At 43.9% G+C, this 19,530-nt stretch overlaps 1 protein-coding gene across 1 annotated transcript; it reads left to right on the forward strand.

The window, feature by feature from the left end:
- Positions 1–7,918: 7,918 nt before the first annotated feature.
- LOC120696585 lies at positions 7,919–19,527 on the forward strand. The gene is made up of 15 exons (XM_039979547.1): positions 7,919–8,425; positions 10,312–10,437; positions 15,329–15,417; positions 15,503–15,604; positions 15,765–15,895; positions 15,988–16,260; positions 16,651–16,832; positions 17,168–17,211; positions 17,717–17,776; positions 17,870–18,001; positions 18,085–18,236; positions 18,311–18,589; positions 18,673–18,803; positions 18,951–19,010; positions 19,104–19,527. The coding sequence occupies exons 3-15, from the start codon at positions 15,339–15,341 to the stop codon at positions 19,225–19,227; spliced, it is 1,749 nt and encodes a 582-aa protein (XP_039835481.1). The 5' UTR covers positions 7,919–8,425; positions 10,312–10,437; positions 15,329–15,338; the 3' UTR covers positions 19,228–19,527.
- The last annotated feature ends 3 nt before the right edge of the window (positions 19,528–19,530 follow it).

Raw genomic sequence — 19,530 nt, forward strand, 5'->3', positions numbered from 1 at the left:
ATGGATGATCCACATCTTAGCTTGGAATTGCACCGAACTATACTACTCTTCATGTGACTTCAGCAGTTCACCTGATGAACTAGATATGCTGCATCATAACCTAATCATTTGTAAGTCAATTATTATTGCAACAATTCTTTTTGGTCATAAATGTGCTGTACACACAAATGTGTTTCCACATAAGCCATACAGTTTTTTTTAAGGGTGAACGGGGGAGAGGATCCCCACCTGAATTTCATTTATGATGGCCCCAACCGGCCCAGGTAATGTGAAAACATTTTACAGCATTTCGTTTCATCGTGGTTTACATTGAAATGGAAAAAACTTCACACCATCGAGTACCAATGCCCCGGCACCCTTTCGGAGCTCTTGCGCCCCAAAGCGTCGCTTCTGTCTTGCAGGCTTGCAAGGTTCGCTGCAGCGAGATAGGTTCCAAAGCTGCCAGCAGCAAAGGAGGATGAAGGCCCCGAACTGTTCTGCTTGCACTCTACTTGGCGTGCCAAGCTGGTCCAAGTTGAGCACCTGCGTGCCATCACCGAGGCGGAACCCCAGCGCGTGCCAGAAATTGCAAGCATGTGGGCACCTGAAGATCAAGTGGTCCACTGTTTCCTCAGCGCCTCCACAGACGTCACATGTAGAGTCATCGAGCACCTTCTTATACAAATGCTGTCATCGAGCACCTTCTGAATTAAGCCATGCAGTTATGCAAATGCTGTCATGGGGAATCATGTGAAGATTACACAATGATTATACTCATCATAGATGTCATCACAGAATTACTTGTAACGTCTGAAGAAAGAGAGGCCTAAACAAATATTATATCAGAGCTGTTACCTAAGACATGATGGGAATGGGATGACTACAAATAAAGCAGTATATATATTAACTGAAATTAAAACCATGACATCCAGCTTGCATTATGTAGGTTATTGCACTACTGCATATGGTTGAAAAGTGTGTAAGCTGAGAGGAAAAGATTAACGAGCCAGCTAGGAGGCCTTTATGTGCCAGCATTTTGGCATCTTTTGTGCAACAAAAGGGGGTCTATGCTTTGTCCCTGTGCAACAAAAGTGTGTCCTGCTTACTTCATGTTTTTATTTGCAGGCTACTCTTCCGATCCGGCATGGTTCTCAGAACCTAACATGCATGCGCTTATCTGGCGCCCTGCGTATGGCTAAAATTTCGTCGTCAGCACCGACCATGCGAAATCTAGAGCATGCATGTTGACAATTTTGCTTTTATCTCTCTCTACACGTCATTTTCAGACCAGTATCAAACCTGCCGGCCGGTAACAATCTATCATAGATAGCAAGCATGGCATGATGCATCATCTATTGGCGTGTGCTGCTACATGATCGAGTACTTCTACCCACCGTGTGTATTACGTATTGAACAAGTGGCGGCAGAGGCTTAAAACTGATGTAAGCTATGACAATGTTGGTCAAACAAAAGAGCAAGAAAATGTAGCACAACAGCAATGAAAAAGCAAGCAAAAGTGCTAAGGACGGAAGAGCAAGGAAAGACCTTTTACGTGCATCATCCCAGTGCTCCATGTGCTACAGCTAATGTAATGCTAAATCATTGGTTCCACGTATTCTATTGGCAATTGTAAATATTTCGTTTACACACTATTTTGCTAGATCATGAACATGATTACATAATATGTATCTGTCCGACTAAAAACAAATTAGCTAATCCCCCACCCCTTTTTTGTACCTATCACCCCTGGGGAAAAAAAGTAGAATCTGACCTTCCAATAAATTTGCTACAGTACAGAAGACCGTTGTTCGGTTACATTTACATCCAGTTACGAAGAAAATGAAACGAACATTTTATACATGCAGGTGTCACAAATTTCCAGGTGCTTCACCTTCAATGCTAAGCGAGCACAAACAAAAAACCCCACAACAATGACAGCATAAAGGACAAATTGACCCGAGAGAAAGACTCGGCTCGAACCTATTTTCAGAAGCAGATTACTATTGCGTCAAGTGATCACTTGCAAGCTAAGCTAGCCCTGACACAGTAACCTCCACAGGTGAAAGCTACAAAAGTGGCTTTTATTTGTGTCCTAATCAGCCAAATAGATCGACTGAAATGGTCTAGTAGTACCTGTTGATCCATTACCAAGTAACGAAATGTGGGGCTCACGGACTATTCTGAACAGTAACTATGGCAAGAAAATAAGGAAACATCTTCATCAGGGACATGGACCATGGAGGTTGGTTACAAATCAGCTAGTGCACTTCACATGCACTGAATCAATACATTGGCGCAAGATCTATATAGACATGACACACGTTTAAACACACTAACTTCTGATCTAAATAAATAACAAGATTCTGTTTTATTTTATGCACAGTACCATCTTATTGGTTACCTGAATTTCAGGTTATTCACAGACAACAATGGAGGCAATGCTATGTTTGATGCAACTACAACACAAGCCTCACATATGTATTTGTTTGCCATATCTTTCCTACTAATTCTGGTGCATTCCCGTGCACCAGAGGGTGGCCATATCACTCAAATCACCTCGGCCGTCGAATCGGCCGATCCAATGGCTAGAAATAGTTGGGGATGTAAATTTTACAAAAAAAACCCTCAAATTTTGATGAAATCAATCCGCAGTCCATCGATGGCAATTTTACAAAAGAGCCCCTAGACTTTGTGAATGTTAATTTTACAAAAGCCCCCTTGAACTTGGACGAAATCGACACACACTCTATTGATGGCAATTTTATGAAAAATATCTGGATTTGGATAAAATCAACCGTCACTCTGCCTATGTCGCTTTCACATAAAACCTCCTAAACTTTGGCGAAATCAATCTGCACTCCACGAACATCAATTTCACAGAAACCCCCAAGAATTTTGCGAAACCAATCAGTGACCGGTTAAATCGCCAACACACATGCTTTCTCGCTACGAACGCATGGGGGCAATCCAATAGACATATTTCAACGCTCCACACCTCACACGACCCAAATCAAATTTGACCGAGCCCGCAAACAAAACTTTATAAGCACTGGTATATATGTCGGGGACGGGCCTCTCAGGGCGCCAACAGCGTTGCATTTTTCTAGTCTCATCTAGATCTCCGTAGAACATTACAGCAAAAAATTGAGGACAATGTAAATAACAGTTGCCTCAATAAAACACACTAGGCACTTCCAAAGAGGAAAGTAACAATATCCACAAGTGCAGACCAACAAACATCGGTGCTCATACTTTTTCTGCCTCATCGAGCGCTCCCATATCCTCCGTCAAAGTGAGATCAAGATTCCTGGGGAGCTTCAAACCTCGAGGGAGTGTCAATTCCCAACATGCACACGAGTCCTGATATCAAGATGATAAGCACTATTCTCTGTGACATAGTAGACAAGTGTGAGAATATAATGCAAGTATTCAAGGTACACTGATATACAACAATCAATCTACACGTAAGCCCACTTTCAGAATAGAACTAGTAACAAGTAATGAAACAGACTACAAGTAACAACTTACCACAAATGTTCCTTCCAGAAGAGTTGATTTGACTAGGCACTCTCCACACATTTGCCCCGGCCAGTTTTTGTATCATTAGTCTTCTCTGCAAGATGCCTTCCTAGTGGCACGCTGGAAGGGTTCTCCAGTAAACCAGATGGTTAAGAAGCACAAAGAATCGTGTATTTAGCCCCCAAATTCTTCAGCATCGCAATTAGCTGAGAAAGCAACTCTCCTGCCGAGTCATTGTAGAAGTTTACCTTTCAGCAGTTAAATTAAAAGCGAAAGAAAAATGCTGGTAGCCTTTAATCTAACCTTCTGATTTTGCAGGGTCTAAATTCTTGAAACCACCACTACAGAAGATGATTAGATCAGTCTGTCCATCTCGGTTGCTACTCCTGTACCTTACCAAGTCCTGCAACACATGTGCAGTCAAAATACGGAGCAAATATAGAACAGAAGCAGAACTAGAAAAATATATAATAACTTTCATTGATAGCATCCATGTTAGTATATTTCTCCAGATCTTGACCACTTACACTACACGTGTCTGTGTAGGTGATATGGTTTCTTTCAAAACCATTGTTACAATTCTCAGCAAAGCCAGATAGCAATGAGTTCTCCAATTTCTCATCATCTGATGTGGAAACATAGGGGAATGCCATGGAAAAATCTGAACTTGTGAAGGAAAGCCAATAGAAGCATAATAATTATAATAAACTGAGGACCAATGGTGGTCCCCCTTTGTCACACCCTGAAATTTTTGAATTTCAGGATGTGATTAGAATTAAAAATAAATAAACAATTTTCTTATAGTTTTAAAATTTTCCCAACATTTATTTTTCTTTACAGAGAATTTGGTGTAAAAGAAAATAAACATTGGTTGTTTCCAAATTAAATAAGGTTGTTTTTTTTAGTGTTGCATTCATGCTGCAATGCATTGCTTTATTGTTTGTTGTTCGGTTCAAATTTGAATTCTCTGAATTTGAGTTTGAATTGAATTGTTTGATTTAGTTTCAAAAATGCAAAGTCTTTTCTTTTTCCTCCCCTTGTTTTCAGCCCAGCCGACGCAGCCCACCTCCCTCTCCCTTTCTTTTTTTTTTCTCTTCTCCCGCGGCCCAACTCCCCCTCCCGCCGGCCCGTTTCGTGTGCCAGCCCAGCCCGCGCTCCCCCTCTCTCCCTCTCACTGCCACGCGGACCCCGCCCGTCAGGGCCTTCTTCCCCGCCGTGCCCGAGCAGGACTCTGCTCCGAGTCCGGCGCCCGCGCGCCCGCACCTTCCTTGGCCGCACGCCAAGGCGGCCCTGCAGCCCCTATAAAAGCAACGCCCGCGCACCCCTGGAACCCCAACCCGAGCCGCAGCCGCCGCCCAGTTCGCGCAAACCCTAGCCGTCGCCATTGGCGAGCTCGAGCTCGGAGCCCGCCGCTGCGCCGCCGTTCCGCGTGTTTGCCGCCGTCCCCGAGCCGTCCGAGAGCTTTGCGCCAAGGTTGTGGATCTCGCCGACCCCTTCTCTCCCTCCCTCTCGCTCTGCTCCGCCCGGATTTTGCTCGCCGGAGCTTTGCTCCGCCCCGCCGCCGTCGCGCGCGCGCTCCGCCGCCTCTGCGCGTCGCGCAGATCCCGCCATCGGGTTCGCGACGTCGCGCGCTCGCTCCCCGTCCCAAAACCCGAGCTAAACGAGCCCGGATGGCCGTTTTGGCCTGCGCCGGCGACCCCGCCGCCGCCTAGCTCGCCGCCGGCCGCGCCCAGCGCCGCTCGCCCCGCCCCGAGCCACTACCGAGCCAGCGCCGAGCCGTCAGCGGCTCCCCTGTGTCTGAGCCGCGCAACCAAGCCGAGCCGTCTCCCTCCAGCTGAGCCTATCCGCCTTCCACCGTTGGATCGAGATCCAACGGATCCGATCCACCAGAACCAAGCCAGATCTGAGCCGTCCTTGGTCTTTTGCAAAAGAGTCCCTCGGTTCTTAGAAAATCAAACCGCAGTCCATATCTACTCAAAAGAAATTCCAAAACAACCCAAAACTTTTCTCTTAAACCCCTGATCTCTTCAGAAATCTAACCCTCCATCCCAGCCCTGCCGTTTTGCATGTTAGCCCCTGCATTTAAGGTTTAATTATGTTTAGGCCTCTGGTTTCTTCAGATCTAGCCCCTGGAAGCTCTGTTTCTTCACAAATAAGCCCATAGAACCTTGTTTTAGCCATATCTTTCACGTTTCAACTCCGTTTTCAGCGATTCTTGCGCTCACGTGATCCTTGTGACGTGTGCGATAGCTTTATAACCTTTTTATCCTCTGTGAGCACACTTTGTTGTGTCTTACAAATATTTTCCGCTAGCTCTTAACTCTATAGTTAATCGCGACTAGATCCCTGAAGCATCGTTTATCCCATAGAATCGTCGTTTTAGCTCCGTTTTTCGTGTTTCTTGCGCTCTCGTAACCGTAGTAGCGAGCCCTATCTTTTAGTACATTCTTTTAAAGCCTTTCTTTTGTTATGGTGTAATGTTCTTAGTTGTTTTTTTCTTGTTTGCTTTGTATGATTGCTCCGAGTAGAAGGATCGTTGTTCGAAGATTAAAGATCAAGAGTTCCAAGTGAGCAAAAGCTGAAGAGCAGTAAGAGTAGCTTTTCGTTGGAGAAAGGCAAGTGACCCTAACCATCTTTCTATCTATGCTTTATTTACAAGAGTACTATGATTTAATTGGAACATGGAGAACCACCCAAGAAAACCGTACAACCACAATACTAATGGGTTCTGGTCTTGGCTAAGTAATTAGATGAACTATATGTTGTGTTGGGGTTGTTCCGCTTGGTGGTTATGAGTTTGTGTTGTGGAGCGGGTGAAGGAAGCTGCGTCTTCTGAGGGATCGCACGGCAGGGACCAACACATACATATAGGAATTCTTTGTAAAGGCCTCGTAGCGTCCCTATGCAATCACACCTCGGAAAGTGTGGTATTGTGCCTGATCAGCACATATGCGTGGTTGGGTTCAAAGTTCTTCGGAACTTTTACGCGAATTGTGGTGAAAGTGTACAACCTCTGCAGAGTTAAAACTAACCGGTTAGCCGTGCTCACAGTCAAGAGCGGCTTGGACCCTCACATGATTAATAAACTTAAAGATGGATATAAATCACATTCTGGTTATTTCTTGTGGCCTTGCTGAGTACCAACCATAAGTGTACTCACCCTTGCTTACTGCTGCTCAGAAGGAAAGATGTGTGAAGTCTTTTGAAGATGATGCTGAGTTCTAGGCGTGCGCAACCCCCAGTCGATTGCCTGTGAGGTTTGAAGCTTTCGTTTCCAGGATAAGCTGTATAACTCTGATAGTCTTTTATTTGTTGTATTTCTCTTTTTCGTGATACTATTACTGATTATTCACTTATGATGTCTCTATATATATGAAACTTGATCCTAGCATACATATAGATATACATTCGGTTTTGTCCTTAAAACCGGGTGTGACACCCTTGGATGATGAGTGATTGACAATATTGTGTGAATTTGATGTATCTCTTGGCTCGTGGTGTGCAGGTGTAGGATGCGGCATGGCGGTCGACGGCGCGTGGTGAAGGTTAGGTGAAAGATTCATGCTGAAGGACCGCGGTGAAGGATGGACGCGAGTAGGCTCGGAGAAGAGAAAGGTTCATGCCGAGGGGCCAAGACGGTGAAGGGTGAATGCGAGTAGGCCTGGACCGAGGGACCCGAGGAAGTTGTGCGGAGCCATGGGCAGTCCACATGGTGCACGGAAGAGCAAGAGTACATGGTGATGAAGACGGCGTCGGCCAAGTCGGTGAGGACGATGGCGAGTCAAGTAGGCGGCCCGTGCGGCGAGCGCGCGCGAACGACTCGAAGGCGTCAAGGCTCGGCGGGAGGTCGGAAACACGTCGACATCGGCGGTTTGAACGGTTTGACCTCAAAACCGGGGAGTCATCGTGCGGCGGCGTGCGAGAGGGTTTGATCGGTTTGGCCTCAAAACCGGGGGAGTCGGATTTGACCGGTTTGGGCCTTAAAATCGGGGGCGGAGGACACATGGCATCATCGCGAAGCTTGCGTCGAGACGAAGCAAAGTCGTGAAGGCGGCGTGTCCGTCCGTGGCTCCAGTAAAAAATGGACAAATTTGCCCCTACGTGGGCGGTTATTGTAAATAATAGTGTAGGGGTATTTCTGTCTTCTAAAAGAAATTTGAAGGATAAGAAGAGGGAGATGGACAGTCATCCAGCCCTTGGTCGACCAGTCCAGTCGCCCCCTCCTTCTCCCTCTCAGTTATCTCTTTTTTTCCCCTCCTCTTTTCCACCTAGGGTTGGGGATTAAGATGGATTTTTGAGTTCTTGTATCTCAAATTCATGGAAAAGGAGGCCTCCTAGTGCTGTCCGGACTTTTGATTTGGAGTCAATCTCTTCTACTCGTGGTTGGATTTGATTTGTTCAGTTTGTTTTGTGGGTAGAATCGGGTTCCCCTTTTGCTTGTTCTTTTGCGCAGGGGGAGCGGGCGCCCGCAAGGCGCGGCCACCGGCGGCGCGCAGAGGAGTGCTGCGCGTGGCGGCGCCAGGCTTGGCCGCAGCCCAGCCAGCGGCAGCTCGCACGGCGCACGGCGGCGTCCGTGGGCCCCTCGGCCAGGGGCGGAGGCGCTAGGCGCTCTGCAGCAGGCGGTGCTTCCCAGGGGCGGGAGCAGTTCGTGCGGAGCACGTCCGCCCAGGCCAGCAGGGAGGCAAGAGCCGCGCGGGGGACCTGCTGCAGGCGGACCCAACCAGCAGCAAGCACTGCACACAAGGCCGGACGCGAGCAGTCATCCCAGGAGAGGCAGCGCTCCTCCAGGCCAGATCGAGCAGGCCGCTGCCCACACACCTGTGCACGCTAGCAGCACAAGGCCACGTCGGGCAAGCAGCACAAAGGGACGCACGAAGCAGACCAAGCAGCACTGTGCATGCTCGGCATCTCAACGACAGCAACCAAGGTGAATTAATTTTGATGTCCCCTTCATGCTACATGTTCAATGATTATGCAATCATTGCTAGTTTGTTTTGGCCTGTAAATTGAAACGTGTTTTAGCTAGTGTAAATTAGCTTGCTTGTTTTTGCTCGGCAATTGGTCAGATCTTTTTAGCTTAAACTAAATGCTTTGTCTTGCGAGCTTTGTATAATTTGTCTGCAACTGTTAATTAACCTCAGCTTTTGATCAGCTTAATTTCCAAGGATTTAATTATGTCTTCATGTCTTGGTTGATTAAATCTTGCGGCCTTAGTTAAGTGAAGCTTTTGTGATAGTGTTGCTCGAGTAGATTGCCTTGAGTTTTGCTTCCGCTTAGTCTCGAGCTTTCGGCGTTCGCTTCCGCTTTGCATCGAGCTTTTCCTATCCGTTCCTAAGGTGAGCTCGTCACTAGTTGGCTTGTGTCACTTTGGCGGTTAGAAGAGAGGTGCGGCGGGTTGATTTCAGAACATAGGCTTTATTCTCTTAGAGAATTTTTAAAGGCTCCCATTCACCTCCCCCTCTGGTCGCCTGTCCGGTCCTTCATAAGCAATTGAAAATTTGATGTTTCACTGTTTCAGTTAAACAATAGCTGAGAGAAAAGAAAACAAGTGCTTATGATTACCTTCAATGTATCTGCTAATGTTGGATCAACTTGCTTATGTTTAGATATGTCTGACAATTGCAGCTAAGACAAAAAAGAACAAGTTAATGGTCAGTGACAACAGAAGCAATGTCTGTCTCAGTAATTTTTTACCATATAGATTTAAAGGTGGAGAGTTTACTAGTTAGTTTTATATATTTATTTGGAATCAACAAACAGTATCTATCAGAATACAGACTTTTAATTTTCGTATTTATACACAACCACTGCTTCAGTTTTGAAAAAAATGTATTTAACTCAAATAGTATTTGCACAAGCAGATTACTTCAACCATTAAATATTATCTGAGTGTTATATAAGTACCTTTGAGCCAATAAAAACAATGGCAACATCAACATTCTTCTGAGCATCCTCCCTTGAACACTAAGAATAAAATCATGACATCAGAGAACTTATTATACTTGTTTCAATGCACGAGCTCATAATTGAAAAGTTGCATGAGAGCTTAAGTTTCACCAATGAGATACTTACAATCAAGCTTGACCAGCCACCTTCCTCAAGAACAGATTTAGCTAAACTCTTTGGAGACAGGGTCTGATAGTGGACTATTTCCTTAGTGGCATCAGAATGGAATCTGCAAGAAAAAGGTCCATGGAATGAAGGTAAATTCTAAGGTAGTGAACTGACATGTGCTTGCTAAAATAATCATTTGAAGGTAAAATAAATATTTAAGATGAGCTAGTAAGTTTGGCTCAAGTCAGCAACTAAGTAGACTGATTAGACATCAAAATTGAACAGGGTATCACTGGATATAGTCAGCAAGCAACTGAACTTAGATCACTTAGTAAGACTGATGGCTAATTAGGAACCAGAGTACTGGAAAGAAAAGTATGGCATCTATCACATACATCAGAATCCAGGTCCAGCATGGATGTAAAAATTCTCTGATAAAACAAACCTAGACAGCGAGGCTTGAGTAATGATTGAGATGTATTACTGCGTGGATGTAAAAAATTCTCTGATAAAAGAAACTCCATACTGGTAAAAACTAGTCATTGTTTTGTTTAATTGAAATCATGGCTTCAAGTTTCATTGCAATTAGATGGCAGAGATGTCCCTGAAAATGTAAGAGCCAAAAGTAATCCCAGGCTCATACTCTAGGGCCTAGGCACCAAAATAAGGGCACCATACAATAATTTCAAGCACAAGCTATACTATGCCACAATGTTCAATGTGTGACATCAAAGAGATAAATTTTCCATTACTTTTCAGCGCTGCTCCACCCCCGCCCCTCTCCACCTGCCGCTTGCCGCTCCTCTCCAGTCTGTTCGCCGCCAGGGAGCAGTGTCGCTGTCCTTTCCATCCGGCCGCGGGAAGCAGCTCAGCCTGTGGAAAGAGGTGCTGCCAGGATTGATCCGGCGCCATCCACTAGCCATTTCTTCATGGGTTAATTGGGTTTATACCATTACAATTTCACGTTTCAGAGTTATACCATTACTATTCACGTTTCAGAGTTATACCATTACTATTCACGTTTCAGAGTTTAGCTAAATCTGTTCTTGAGGAAGGTGGCTGGTCAAGCTTGATTGTAAGTATCTCATTGGTGCTCACCCTAAACCTTGAGGCGTCGAGAGGGACGCGAGCGCGAGGGAGAATGGAGAGGTCTGAAGCACCGAATCCTGGTTGAGGAATGGCAACGGAGAGAGGTGATGGGAGGAGGAAGATGAATAGATGATGGGGGTATTTCTGTCTAGATATTTTTATAAACACCTCGAAGGGGTAAGTAATGGCATATCTTCAAGAAATGTGAAATTGTAATGGTATATTTGCAATATGATGAATAGTAATAGTATAACTTCAAAGTGTGAAAATTGTAATGGTATAAACCCAATTAACCCTTTCTTCATCCGCTTGCAAGAATCCGCCGGCCCTCTCCAATGTATGGTGCTGTGGCTTGAAACCACCTCCATCCGATCTGCCTTGTGCCTTCCTGTCAATATTGTAGCGTCTCTCCGCTTGCAAGCCCAATGGATAAGCAAGTCCAAAGCATTTCGGCACCTAAAAAAACCCAACTTTCGACCCATTGCCCATTTGATATTATTATCCATATACTGTACATCGGACCGACTCAGCTTGCACGGCCTATTCGACCACCTGAAAGGCCCGCCTGCCCTCGTTACAGGGTCTCCCCCTTGCACGGCTGTGTCATCAGATTTAACACAACTAGACAGCCCTTGTTTCATGTTCCATGTAAATCGATCTAATACTTTTTGCTCCTCCTTCAATTGGACCCACTATTGGTTACTTTTTGCTCCTCCTTCAATTGGACCCACTATTGGTTCATCGGATTGCTTCTCTAGCGGTTCAAATCTGTAAAAGTCAGTCTCTGTTTTTTGCGTGCTGAAAAGTTTGATGGCTTTTGTTGCCCCTCTGAGATATGGGTTTTGCTAGATGGTTTGCTGGGTTGGATTCTATGTCTATTAATTCTTCATGAATCTAGTAGGTAACACACCCGCCGTCAAATCTAGGTCAGCTCCCCATTGATCCTCGTTACAATGGAATCTGCCTTGTGTTAGGATCTCCAGAGAACCGGATTGCTACACCGACACGCCCCTGAAGTCACGTGTCGGAGTCGGACACCGTGTCCGACACTGATACGGCGTCGGTACGTGTCGTAGGAGTATTGAATAATCGAACCTCTAAAATAAATAATTCTGCTAATGTCAGTTGTTATGAACCTAGTTCATAACGGGGTAGACATCCGCCGGGAAGATAGCCGGACGGCGACGGCTGATTAGGATGTGATTGGATCTTGATTGGGGAGACGAATTGGGATTGAGACTAGACTACAACAACAACAACAACATAGCCTTTTTTCCCAATCAAGTTGGGGTAGGCTAGAGATGAAACCCGAAAAAAATAAGTTCAAGGTTCAGGCACATTGATAGCTAGTCTCCAAGCGCTCCTATCCAAAGCTATCTCTTTAGAGATGTTCCAATCCTTAAGGTCTCTCTTAACCGACTCATCCCACGTCAGTTTAGGTCTACCTCTACCCCTCTTTACATTATCGACTAGCTCGAGGATCCCATTACGCACCGGCGCCTCAGGAGGCCTTCGTTGGACATGTCCAAACCATCTCAGCCGATGCTGAGTAAGTTTCTCCTCAATTGGTGCCACCCTGACCCTATCCCGAATAACTTCGTTCCGGACTCTATCCCTCCTTGTGTGCCCGCAAAACCACCGCAACATCCGCATCTCTGCTACACTCAGTTGCTGCACATGTCGTCTTTTTGTAGGCCAACATTCAGCACCGTATAATATCGCCGGACGAATTGCTGTCCTATAGAATTTGCCTTTTAGCTTTTGTGGCACCCTCTTGTCACAAAGGATGCCAGAAGCTTGCCGCCATTTCAACCAGCCAGCTGAAATTCTATGCCTAACATCTTCATCAATGTCGCCATCCTTTTGTAACACCGATCCTAAATACCGAAACGTATCCTTCTGGACCACCACTTGCCCATCTAGACTAACGTCTCCCCCCTCATGCCTAGTCGCGCTGAAATCGCACATCATGTACTCGGTCTTGGTCCTACTAAGTCTGAACCCTTTCGACTCTAACATGCGTCTCCACAGCTCTAACTTCCTATTAACCCCTGCCCTACTCTCGTCAACTAGCACCACATCATCAGCAAAGAGCATACACCAAGGGATCTCACCTTGTATATCCCTTGTGATCTCATCCATCACTAAAGCAAATAAATAAGGGCTCAAAGCTGACCCCTGGTGTAGGCCTATGTTAATAGGAAAGTCAGTGGTGTTGCCATCACATGTCCGGACAAACGTCGTCGCATCTTTGTACATATCCTTAATGAGGGTAATGTATTTGGTTGGGACTTTGTGCTTCTCCAAAGCCCACCACATGACATTTCTCGGTACTTTGTCATATGCCTTCTCAAGGTCAATGAAGACCATATGCAAGTCCTTCTTCTGCTCCCTATATCTCTCCATCAATTGTCGTATTAAGAAAATCGCCTCCATGGTTGACCTTCCAGGCATGAACCCAAATTGGTTTTGGGTCACACTTGTCCCTCTTCTTAGGCGATGCTCGATGACCCTCTCCCAAAGCTTCATCGTATGGCTCATCAGCTTAATCCCACGGTAGTTAGTACAACTTTGAACATCGCCCTTGTTTTTGAAGATAGGTACTAATATACTTCTCCTCCATTCTTCCGGCATCTTGTTTGACCGAAAAATGAGATTAAAAAGCTTAGTTAACCAAACTATTGCTCTATCTCCTAGGCATCTCCACACCTCAATGGGAATACCATCAGGACCCAACGCTTTACCTCTCTTCATCCTCTTCAAAGCCTCCCCGATCTCTACCTCCTGAATTCTCCTCACAAAACGTCTGTTGGATTGAGACTGGACTGATTTCTCATAATTCTTTCCTGCCTTGAATGACATATCTCCTCTCTTTATATAGAGAGGGTTTCTTGACCCCTAAGTAAGACCTAATCTGATCCCTAAACCTAACCCTAATGGGCCTGACCAGCCGGCACATAAGACCTCCGACTGCCCATGACAGCTAACCGATACTTCAGCGACACGGAGCCGATACTTACGCGATACGGCCGCCCACCAAAGCTGCCCCTCCCTTAACCCTCCGCTGCCCCATTATCCTTCACGCCCGCCTTCCCTGTGCGGGCCTCCACCTCGCGCGCGCAGCCCGGCTGGAGGCACGGCACCAGCGCGCCCACCATCGTCGCGCTCGCCGCAGGGACTTGTCCTCGTCGCCCCTCCTGCACCAGCACAAGGGAGGCCGTCGCACAGCTGCCGAGGTCCACGTCCTCGCCCGTTGAGAGCGCGGAGGGAGGCAACGAGCGGGCGCTCGGAGGGGAGATGGCCAAGCTGAGCGCCATTGGTGAGGTTGAGTGAGGCGGCGGCCATGTAGGAAGGGGTGGAGTTGGAGATGAGCAGTTTGTGTGCGGGAGTAAAATGGAGCCCTAGCTCTAGTGGGCTGCAATGGGAATAAGGGAAGGACTGGGCTGGTCTAAGTTGGGCTGGACCATTCCGTTCCCTTCTATCTTTCCCCCCTTTTCTTTTCTATTTGCTGAGATTTGGTGTCATGATTATATATTTATATATATGGTGCTGTGTCGCCATTTTTAGGGAAACAGCGAATCGCTGTGTCCGACACGTATCGTGTCCGACACGCGTGTCGGAATCGGTGCAACATACCATACATGTTAAACTAATTCTTCCTTCTGGGTATTAAAAAGTTTGATTTTCTTCTACAACATTTGAGGTATTTGAGTTTTGGTGGTTTATTTCCAATTGTACTTAATTGCATTTATTATAGTTCTTCCTGAACCTAGGTCAAACCGCTATGTTTTCCCACTGTTAGATCTCAATATGATCCGTACCGACCAAGCTAGGACTTGGTTTTCTTGGATTCTTCATGGGATTGCTTTTAGCTGTTTGATTCTGTTGAGAGTTGAGACTTTGCTTTTTTCTGTCTTTTGTGGTTCATTTGCAAGAGGGTTGGACTTGCAATCCATTGATGGTTTTTTAGGCTCTATCGCTTTTGTGTATAAGTCCTAGGCAACTGATTTTAACAGCTGGTATGGTAACAATGAAAATAGCTCCATCTTTAGTGTGATTGTATGAGCAAATGCCAGAACTGAAATATGTCATTGCTACAGCTGCCTGTATACACTGGGGGAATGTTTAGTACGATTTCCTATATTGTTCGCGGAGTTGATAAGTTATCTTGTGGATGTCTACCTGCCAGGTTGCCTGCCTAAACCAGAGGCCTGTATGGATGCCCTAACAAAACTTCTTAAGAAGATATCGCGAGAAATAGTTGAGGATCGAATCAATGAAACCTTTGGATTGTCTTTAATTGGACGGGAAAATCCAATTAACAGCCTCGACTCATCCTAACTTGTCTGAAATCTAGCTTCCCTTTAGCCAATTCTTTCGCTATTATCTTCGTACAAAGTTTATGAATGTTTCAACGTTGATCCTTATGAAATTATAAAAGTAAAGGCTATATATTTTACTGTACTGCTGGCGATTTTACTTGAGAAGTGAGAAACTAACAAGTAGCAAGTTGGTCCATCACTTGTTTATTGTTAGATTTAGCCTTTTGAGGATGAGTGAGGCTTACATCTTTTCTGTCAGATCAACAAGCATCAACAGACATAAGACTTGCATTAGTTGTTCTGTGATAGTTTGGCAACATTGCCTAGTTTGTGACCCACATTGACCCTCTTTATTTCTGCTTCAGCGTTGGAAAGATGTTGGCAACTAAAAGGGGTGGTGATAGTCTTACAAGAAGCTCAGATGACAGTAAAAGAACCAGGTCATTGGTTTCAGGTCTGCCTGCTGGTTCGTCCTTCTTTTTTAATGTATTTTTACAGCTCCTTTTGAGCATTCACAGCTGATCTGCTTTCTTTACTAGGTGACTCAAATTGGTACCCTGATGAAGGTATCTGGAGTGGCCTGGGTAAAGAAGGTGTTTTGAGATTGTCCAAAAGTGTTGTCTCGCTTGCTTTGTCAGATGGTGATAATGCGCTTATGCTCTTTTACTTGTCAAAATATGTGTATGAACATCATACACGCTTGCTTTGTCAGATGGTGATAATGCGCTTATGCTCTTTTACTTGTCAAAATATGTGTATGAACATCATTAGTCATGTATGATAAATTATGATGTTGTGCAGGGGATACAGTGCTATTTTCGTGCTCTGGCATAGCTATAAAATTCATGATGAATGCTACAAGGTTTCTGACTTCAGCAAGTTTGGTTCGAGCTTTCGAGAGTTATAAAGACAAAAACCATAATAACCTTAAGGTTTGTGCTGCCAATGATCAGTTACTAATCTTGCTCGTTTACATAAGATATTTTTTTGATCATTCTGTACTTTCCTTTGCTTTATCTTTTAGATTGAAGTGCGCCATGAAGGAAAAGTCGCCACTGGATTTCTGAAGGAATCTGATTTGGACCTTGAGATTGCTATTGTCCACATCGATTCCTCCTTTGATGTTCGTCCCGTATTTCTCTATCATTGGAATCAATTTATGCCCTATTGCGATGTAGTATCATTAGGGCGTGACACATCAGGCAAATTAATGGCCATAACTGGGAAGCTTACTCGTGACCGGAGTGGATCTAATGAAAGTGAATATCTTATGTTCTCTTCTTGTAAATTATCTGAGGTACACTTCCATTGTATTTTCGGAGTTGAAATATGTTTTTGTTACTATATGCACTGAACTATGTCGCATTTGACTACACTGTGCTAACTTTGGCTGCTAATGTCTTCTGAATTGTTCAGTAAGATTGAATGGATTTGGTGTTGTTAGCTTTATAACATAAGTATATTTGAATGATATTATATATTTCTAAGTATATTTAAACATTATTAATTATAGATTAGCAATGAATTTTGTATCACGAGATTTTGTATATATAAGTATATATACGGATTATGAATGAGATGTGGTTAAATTTTGCACAAGACAATTGCAGTGACACATAAATGTTCCATATCCCTTTATTTTGTTTTGTAACCCTTAACCCTTGTTTCTTGTCACATATCATCCCAGGTTTGGGAAGGTGGCCCTCTTTTTAGTTATGATGGGGAGTTTGTTGGCATGAACCTTGTTCCAAGTATGAAAAAATCATTTTTCTTGCCCACGAGTTTGATTATTGAACGGCTGCAGCATTTCTGGACATCTCTGGAAAGGAATGCATTTCTGACACGGGTAAAAGAGTTAAAGAAATTGAGGTATGCCTTAAAATATTCTCAATTTGCTTATTTAAATTTGTCTTCTAACTGGTCACCCACTCTCACGGTCTCACCTATCCCACTTCCCCATTCCTTGCATGAGGATATGATGTAATCTGTCTCGTATGTGAGGCTTATTGAATTTGAAATATCCTTTTATTTTTAGCTGTCTTCTCTCTCTCTCTCTCTCTCTCTGAAAAAGTGTCTTTTGTAGTAGTATTAAATGTTCTCCCGTCCTAACAACATTCCTGTGCCGAAGTTGAAGGTGTTGTGCTGTATGTTGATGTTCTTCCACATGTGTTTTTTTTGTAACCTTCTTTTGTAACATTCCACAGGGTTGGAGAACTGACAGATGATACACAGGACTCACAATCTGAAGGTGAGTACAGAGCCACTCAGATCATTTAAATGTTCTTCATCATTGTAAAGGTTTTTACGAGTGGTGCCCATTAGTTTTTTTTGTACTTATATAAACCTCTAGCCATAAATCCATGGTGTTGTTGACTTTGTATAGCTTTTGAGGTATAACTTTGCCTACTATTTTCTATTAAAATATTAGATATTAAAGGTTGACCAGATTTTGGTCAAACTGCCAAGTGTTAGTGACTGGAGCCTGGAGGTAGCTATTAGTTGTTAGTGCTAATCAGTTATAGCATTGTTGCACTAGCATTCTTCCCTACTTAGCTTATTTTATTTTTTAAAAAAAGTTGCATAGTGCAATTAGTGCGGTGCTTTGTTAACATAAATTACTACACGCATATGTCTATATAAATCCATCCACTGAAGATCTGGGTTTGAGGTTGGCATACCAAGACCACCATTCACTATTTAGTTATTGCACACATTGTCTATGGATAGAAATCATTGATACCATGTGGCGCCAGGTGCTCCGAACAAGGATCATCTAGAAGTGGTGGGCTATCCCAAGCCAACTGGCACTGGCAGTAAGTCATTTCTTTTCTATTTTACTTCACTTAACTGAACTATGCCCTTTTGCAGTTCTTCAGTACCTGTAACAACTACGTATCTTTGACCAGGTGGAATGAAATTGGTTTATACTTTCGAAGAGCCTTTTGGTGATGTTTACCAAGATGGTATCTGGAAGAAACTTGGTAAAAGATTTTGTCGGAAGATATGTCGAAGTGTTGTCTCCCTTGCTTCATTTACTGGTGATTATTCAGTTTAATGCTTCTTTCTACTTCATTTTTGAATTTGGTTATCACTTGCAAATGATCAAAATAATATGTGCCAGGAGATACAAGGTATTTTGCATGTTCTGGAATTTTTATTGACTGGGATGGTAAATGCCGAGACAATGAATGCCAGATTATTCTGACTTCGGCGAGCTTAGTTAGAAATCCTGATTATCCCTATGATGGAGACAAGATTGTTGAAGGATTGAGTGTTGGTGCTCCTAGTTATTTTGTGGTCCTTGTTTCTCCAAAGATATTGCTGACAGCTCATTATATCATTTGCAGATTGAAGTGCGTCTTCCGAGCAACAGACGAAGAGAAGGGATGTTAATACATTACAATTTGCAATATAATGTTGCTTTAGTCAGTGTCCAAGAATTCTGTGCTGTCCCTCTAGCCATTTCTAAACACGGGTCACTAATTTGTTCTTCTAAGTTAGTAGCTGCTGTTGGGCGTTGCTTCAAATCAAATGATTTGATGGCTTCAAGTGGGCAACTGGTTCCCTCCTGGTCGGGTCAATTTGATTGCAAAAAGCTTCATTACTCTACATGTCGTATCACTAAGGTATTGTTGAATTTTCTTTCGTACTCTTTCACGAATTTTAACTTGTCTTGACAAATGACAACTTCTCAATCTAACCTGGCTAGGCCGGGATTGGAGGGCCCCTTGTTGATTATGATGGGAATTTTATTGGCATGAACTTTTATGATCCAAAAATGGGCACCCCGTTTCTGTTTTGTGATGATATTGTTGATATCCTGGATTGTTTTAAGAAAAGGTATTTCCAGATTTCATTTGCCTATTTAATTGCTTATCATTGAAGTATTCATTAGATTTGTACCTAGCTATAAGTTTAGCATGCATATTTTGTTTATCTAAGTAAAACATGTTCTAATATTCTATTCAATCTATTCTTGTTTGATAGGACTGGTGCTGAAATTGACAGTTTCCGTGTTGATGGAGATGACACTGTTTTTGTGAACAGGTATGATGAGACATTCCTTTACTAATGACTGCAATTACAATGTTTTGCATAAACTTGACCTCATTACATTGTGGGGAAACTATTGAATGACAGCTGGCCAGTGCCTCCTCCATATTGGAGGTGTCCAGGTGATCCAGATGGTTTTAGCGAATATGAGCGTAAAGTCCTAGCCAGCGGCCGCAAGTTTAACTACTATGATGGGCGGGTTTGCAAGTAGTACCCTGCCGAACTGCTGTCTCGTGTCTTAGCTGGTGAAACTTGTTTGAGTTGGCTTTCATAATTATGTTTGAACCTATGTTTGTTGTTTCTTTTTGTAAGACTGAACAATCTATTACTATTTATTGTTCCTGGAGTCTACAGAGTTTGTAAGCTTGTAAGGACTTGGTTGGTGTACACTTAGTGTTTATTTGTTGGTTGGTGTCTGCTTGTTATCGAGTGAAAATGAGCTGTCGTGGCCTTTACTGCAACAAGCATGATGTGTATCTGAACCGTAGCAATGAGACGATCCGTTGCTGTAGCT

The sequence above is a fragment of the Panicum virgatum genome, chromosome 3K (genome assembly GCF_016808335.1).
Source record: "Panicum virgatum strain AP13 chromosome 3K, P.virgatum_v5, whole genome shotgun sequence".
Classification (NCBI taxonomy): Eukaryota; Viridiplantae; Streptophyta; class Magnoliopsida; order Poales; family Poaceae; genus Panicum; species Panicum virgatum.